Raw genomic sequence first — 6,000 nt, forward strand, 5'->3', positions numbered from 1 at the left:
TCACACATCACCAGTTTACTACTCAGTATCAACCACAATGACGGTCGACTCAAAGCCCAGCACCATCACAGTCGGGGTGCTCGCCCTCCAAGGCGGCGTCGTCGAGCACCTCAACCTCCTCCGCAAAGCCGCAGGCCACATCGCCTCCCCGGCATTCACCTTCGCTTTCGTCGAAGTGCGCACCGCCCCGCAGCTCGCGCAATGCAATGCCCTGATCATACCCGGCGGCGAGAGCACCACCATGGCCATTGTTGCCCGCCGGCTGGGGCTGCTTGATCCGCTGCGCGAGTTTGTAAAGTGAGTCATCCCCCAATCCTTCCCCTTCACTCCTTGCTCAATTGAGCTGCCCCCTTACAGTTTCTCCTATCTCTTTATTTACCCCAAGGACTGGGCTAACTCATACCCACTACCACCCCAGAATCCAACACAAACCTGTCTGGGGAACCTGCGCGGGGCTGGTCATGCTCGCCGAGCAGGCCAGCGCGACCAAGCAGGGCGGGCAGGAGCTGATTGGGGGCCTGGACGTGCGGGTGCTGCGCAACCGGTACGGCTCGCAGGTGCAGAGCTTTGTGGCCGAGTTGGAGCTGCCGTTTCTTGATGCCAATGCCAGTAATGCCAAGGGGGAAGCCGCCGCCGGCGAGCGGACGTTTAGGGGCGTTTTCATCCGTGCTCCGGTTGTGGAGGAGATCATTGCCCCGGGTGACGGTAGCGAGAAGGGTAATGGTGATGGTGCCGGGAAGGGGGGAGGAAGGTCTGTGGAGGTATTGGGCGTTTATCGTAAGGCGGAAGAGGGCAAACCTGGGGAGGGCGAGGGCGAGGGCGATATCGTCGCGGTGAGGCAGGGGAATGTTCTTGGGACGAGCTTCCACCCGGAGTTGACTGACGATGTGAGGATACATGTTTGGTGGCTGAGGCAGGTTGTGGAGGCGGCGAGGCACGGGGATCTGGTGGTGGGTGGTGCATGACCTTGGAGGCGGTGATGGTACAGGTGGAGGGGTCATTTGCTTTACGGGAATGGCTGCGCGATAGACATAGATGGATAGAATGCGCCAGGCTCATGGTACGCCGTGTAAACGTGGCCAAACATTTCAACTGGCTTTGTCGGTGGTGTCTTGACACTGACAGTCATGAGGTTGAGGGTAAGTTAAAGCGAGTGTGCTTAGTTCAGTACAAGCAGGATGTATCGGTATTTCCAATCATTCTTAAATCCTTGCAGTTGGCCGGGTAGATTTAGCGGCTTCTGTAACGTGTGCTTTCCAGTTGTTGAAGCTGCCAATGTTCTCAGGCCCGCTCAAGTCTCGCACCTGCATCCTCCGAAGTGGTGTCTCTCGAAGACTCAGTCCGATTTCCCACCGAAGACGCCTTGTCAAGATTGATCTGGCCAAGCTGTGAACCCAAATCGTCAATATCAACGCCCCCTACCAAAGACGCACGCGTTGTGCTCCACAACGGGTTTGACGGGGTGTCCCTGGAATCATGCTTGCGGCGGGAGTATGACCTCTCCTTGATGGCCCGCTTTGTCTCCTCCCGTATGTCTTTGACCATCTGCTCAAGAATGGCATTTCTCTCCTCCACGGCTTCCTGACCATCGCCATTCAAAATATCGGGTGCACGCCAGTTGTAGTACAGGTTCTTGTGAGTCGGTCGACACTGGACTCCTGAGTGGTGGGCAGCGAAGTACAAGTGACACAGCAGGCAGGTGGGCTTGCTGCTTCCAACGTAGCGCCCAAACTCAGCCTCATTGAAGAATCGCAGCAGGTCATCGCCCTCGTATTCAGCTTGAGCCTGATCCCGGAGAATCGAGTCGAGAAGGTTGACCTCGGCATGCACAATCGGTCGAAAGTTCAGCGGGTGAACCCTTTGCTTGATCTGGCTGTCGAGTCCACCCGGCCGATTTTGCAAACTCTCGGCATGCTGCTGGTATGCGTCCAGCGTTGACTTATTTCGGCCCATACGCTGGATAATACCCCTTGCGTTCCTTCTGATATCGGGCGGATCCGGGCTGGGCTCGGTTGAGGGGATCCAGTTTACATCGACATTCACAAAGATGCGTGGCCACAACTTTCGTGCAGAGATAAGAACTTTGATGGCAATGAAATAGGAGAGGAGACGGCCAAGAGCGTGACGGACTTCGCACCAGGGGCTGTCCGTGTTTCCCAATCCCAGGGTCTTCTGCTTCATGTAATCTTCCAGCAGCGGTTCATGATGCTTGTCGATTTCCTCAAGAAGTTGTCGGACAGAATCGACAACTGGAGAAAGGGCATTGGTAAGCAACAGGTAGAAACACGCCTATAATTATTTGATTAAGGGATGGATCTTACATGTATCGTCATCATCCGAGGCTGCTTCCCTTGCAGCGTCGACATGAGGTTGAAGACTTTGGAGAGCTTGAGAAACGGATTCTCCTGAAATTGTAATGAGTAATCATGACTGAGCCTGCGATAGCGATGGGATAGAAAAATTGTATCCAGTTGGACATACCCTTGCTGGTTGCTTCCTCAGACGACCTGCCAATGCAGAATCTGAGATTGTCGTTCTCACACAGCGTCTCTATGTAGTGCTGCATTTTGGAGCGGTTGAAAGCGATTACCGTGTGCAGTATGCGAGAGAAGACAGACGCCATGCGAGTCTTGTCGTCCATATCGTCGTCGGCTAAGTCGCCGAGGACGTTGAGGATCTCGGTCACATACTGCTTCACCTCGTTCAACTCGTCGCGGTCACGTAGGTTGGATGCAAAGCGATATTCGATGTTGCCGGAGTCGAGAAGAGCAAATGATGTCACTGTCTTTCCAAGGTGCTGCCCGCGCTGGTTGTCGCATATCTGACCGAGTTTGTTGACGAAACAATAATACATCTGCTGGGGGCTTTTACCGGCAGCAGCCTCCAGGTCAGGCTCTGTCAGCTTGTTGTCTTTCCGATAGACAGCTCTGAGACTGTCGAGCAGGATGACTGGCTCGTAAAACCGTTTCCGGAGACTGGCTGGCAGAGGCATAACATCCGTCATGTTCAGATGAGGGTGGATAAGCTGGCGTGACTGGTTACGGTATGGATATGGGAAATGGCTGGGTGCAAGCTTGTTGGGGACGAGCCTACGACGTTAGGGTTGAGACCAAAGAGATAGTAGGTCCTTTCATGCTCACTGAACCTTGATATAAGGCAGGCGTTACCCGAGCTGCTGCTTCTCGCCAAGGCAGAAAGCCTTGTTCTGCAACTGAAAGTTCAAGCCCCGAAACAATACTTCAAGTTGCCCTATCCTGATATGAGCGGGGGTACATTACTGCGTAACCGCAACTGTTTGATGTTTCCTAAACACATGTTGTGTCACCATAATAGCGACTGCTCGTTGGAGTCGTACAAGGCAATCTCGAAGGCATATATATCGTGGCTTGTTGGATGGACGGCACAGGTTGAAAGCCTCCGAGTCGTCCACTGACAATAAGGAGAGTCTCTTCAACGTGTTCAATCATCTTTCGGCCAGCAGTAAGCCCGGGAGGCTGCCAGGCAGATTCAAGGGTTGGTTGGTTCGAATGAAGAGTTGTGAGCCAATGGAATCCTTGCAGTCGACCGGGTAGATTTGCATTCGGCGTCATTGGCAGGCCTCACTGCATACGATATCACCTCTCGAGTTGGTGCGCGCATCGTCCCCGGGCTCCCCAGGCTTCTCAGGCTCATCCCTGCAGTTTTTGGAGAACGGCAGGCCTCAGTTACCCGCTCACTCATAGAGTTGCTGCCCAAATCCGGACTATGGAGCCTTCTGGAAGACTGATAAGGTAGCCTAGGTAGGTAGCCAGTGATGCCTTCCAAAAGCTATTTCAGTGTCAAACCTCCGCTGTGCTCATGGATCTCATCATCCGTTCAGTCGTGCAAGTCGGATGCACGCCCTTTCCAAGCAGGGGAACCCAGAAGAGATGACGAAACCGAAATATGGATGAGGAGTTTGAAGCTTCCGAGCACCCTTGGGGTGATGGACTGTCCCAGCTGAGCTTTGTCCCCAATTCGCCAGGAGTTTGGGCAGGATACCGTTTCCCCCTCCATACCGCGGTTGATGGTTTTGTTGATCCCCAAAACCTGACCGTCGGCGCATTGCGAGATGCGATTTACACGTTTGAGGAGCACGTCCCGCAGGATGCCCGCCTTTCCGACCTGGAGTCTCCAAGTCCAGACTCGACACCCGAATCCAACAGCTCTCACGATTTTGAGACCTTCACATCTGACTTTGAAGATGCTTGGCAATTCCATTCTCTGGATAACAACACTCCGGAAACTGGATTCAGCGGCTACTCTGCTGGAGATTCCGTCATTGCTGGTCCCGTGTACTCTGTGGCTTGCCCTCCGGCCAGCCACGCCCTAGGGGAGTAGTTCTCTGGAACCACGACCAACATTCTGACTGGAACGCCTCCAGTAAACGACAGCCTGCTTGAGCAACCATTACTACTAGATCCTTTTTCGGTTAACATCCTTCCCGATCTTGACATCCCGCAAGCATACACCTCTTACGACAGCAGCACCTTTTACGACAACAGCATCTCCATGCCTCACTTGTACAATTCCCAGCCCGAAGTACCGATCGCGTCTCACCACACTATGCCTCTTAGTTTCTCAGAATCCCAGACTTCCCAGACAACTTCAGACGGCAGCGACAGCGAAGGAAGCTCATCAGTAACCTCCACGAGAGACAACTACTTCCCATGCCACTGGAAGGACCCAAAGGAGCCGAACTTGCCAAAGTGCCAAAAGATCTGCAGCACGCGTGAGAAACTGAGGTGAGCCATCCAAGTTCATGGCTCTCACGTTCATTCCCTGGCGTAGCTGGGCTGACTCTCACATGCTCTACCCAACAGGAAACATCGGCTGAAGCATAGTAGGCCGAAAAACTGCACTTATTGCGACTACACCGCCGCTGGAAGAAAAGACATTGACCGCCACAAAGCTGTGCATCACCCCAATGAAGCCAGCGAGGAAGGCGTTAACAAGAGACAAAGTGTCTGCCCACTTTGTGGCCAGAAAGGCCGGTACGATAATATAAAGCGACATATCAGAACGCGACACAAGGGGAAGATCTGAATCGTTCTGTTTAGGGATCGGTGGCTGGTTCAAGAGGAGCTTACGTCTGTTTTCTTTTCTCTTTTCTCTTTTCGTCCCTGTTATCTCGCTGTATCTGCTGCTTCCTTCTTTTTGCTCCGGGTGCTGTTGCTTTCTGGATTGTTCTTGCTATAAGGTATAGCTACTACGAGTACTAGTAGGTGTCCATCACATCATATATAATACCATCCATGTCTTCGACCTTTTGCTCTTATCCATCGCCTCTAATCATGTTGACGTTCTGACAAAGACAGCAAGCACGGCCGCATGGGTCGCTGTGGCGATCATGGTCTCGATGTTGAAGGCTTTGAAGAACATGAACAAGAAGGCAGCGAACAACAGCACCGAAGCGGACACCGTGCAAAGGCTCTTGATGAGATTGACCTCGGGAAGTCTCATGATGAGCTTGGGCCCAACAAAGAGAGATCCGCCCAGAAAAGCAAGTAGGAGGCGGGCGAGGATGTCGACAAACGGAGACACCTTCCCCGGCGCTTCGCCGTTCAGGTGCTCAACATCTCGCCATCGCACTTCAAATTTGGGGGAATGAGGAGTTTGGTGAGGAGAGTATAGTGCTTCGTAAGAGGTTTGAGGTGATTTTTCCGAGGAAAGGGGACAAAGAGGGGAGGAGGTGGTGGATTGATACAAAGGGTGGCGAAGGCGGGGATGGGGCAGAAGGACAGGCAGGGAAATATGTAGGTAGGTAGTCAGTCGCATTGGGCTCAGGTTTTTTTGGTATTGATCGATGACTTCTCAACTTGCTGGCGATATACTGTGCCTTTTTATCTCGTCTCATATGTTACGCTACCCAAAACGTTCCGTGCAGTTACCCAAACCCTCTTCCTATTCCCCTTATTCAACCTCAGCGTCCTCTTCTTCCTCTTCTTCCTCTTCTTCCTCTTCTTCCTCTTCTTCCTCTTC

General features: G+C 52.9%; 4 protein-coding genes across 4 annotated transcripts in view; 2 read left to right on the forward strand and 2 right to left on the reverse strand.

The window, feature by feature from the left end:
* Nucleotides 1-37: 37 nt before the first annotated feature.
* N656DRAFT_830379 (SNO glutamine amidotransferase) lies at nucleotides 38-965 on the forward strand (the record flags this gene model as incomplete). Its single annotated transcript, XM_064818600.1, has 2 exons — nucleotides 38-297; nucleotides 419-965. The coding sequence occupies 2 exons, from the start codon at nucleotides 38-40 to the stop codon at nucleotides 963-965; spliced, it is 807 nt and encodes a 268-aa protein (XP_064668390.1).
* Nucleotides 966-1,281: 316 nt separating this feature from the next.
* N656DRAFT_712901 (uncharacterized protein) lies at nucleotides 1,282-3,004 on the reverse strand (the record flags this gene model as incomplete). The annotated part of the gene is made up of 3 exons (XM_064811857.1): nucleotides 1,282-2,249; nucleotides 2,322-2,405; nucleotides 2,482-3,004. The coding sequence occupies 3 exons, from the start codon at nucleotides 3,002-3,004 to the stop codon at nucleotides 1,282-1,284; spliced, it is 1,575 nt and encodes a 524-aa protein (XP_064668391.1).
* A 1,194-nt stretch (nucleotides 3,005-4,198) lies between these two features.
* N656DRAFT_181027 (uncharacterized protein) lies at nucleotides 4,199-5,187 on the forward strand. Its single transcript, XM_064808772.1, has 2 exons — nucleotides 4,199-4,763; nucleotides 4,842-5,187. Exons 1-2 carry the CDS (start codon nucleotides 4,531-4,533, stop codon nucleotides 5,062-5,064), a joined length of 456 nt encoding a protein of 151 aa, XP_064668392.1. The 5' UTR covers nucleotides 4,199-4,530; the 3' UTR covers nucleotides 5,065-5,187.
* N656DRAFT_781127 (uncharacterized protein) overlaps nucleotides 5,120-6,000 on the reverse strand; it is an 893-nt gene continuing 12 nt past the window's right edge. The window contains exons 1-2 of the mRNA XM_064815523.1: nucleotides 5,333-6,000; nucleotides 5,120-5,239 (exon numbers count right to left, since the gene is read on the reverse strand). The exon at nucleotides 5,333-6,000 is cut by the window's right edge and continues 12 nt beyond it. Coding sequence (XP_064668393.1) covers nucleotides 5,212-5,239; nucleotides 5,333-5,796 — 492 coding nt within the window. The 5' untranslated portion in view covers nucleotides 5,797-6,000 and the 3' untranslated portion in view covers nucleotides 5,120-5,211. The remainder of the gene's footprint in view (nucleotides 5,240-5,332) is intronic.

Source organism: Canariomyces notabilis (assembly GCF_033297395.1).
Source record: "Canariomyces notabilis strain CBS 508.74 unplaced genomic scaffold N656scaffold_17, whole genome shotgun sequence".
Classification (NCBI taxonomy): Eukaryota; Fungi; Ascomycota; class Sordariomycetes; order Sordariales; family Chaetomiaceae; genus Canariomyces; species Canariomyces notabilis.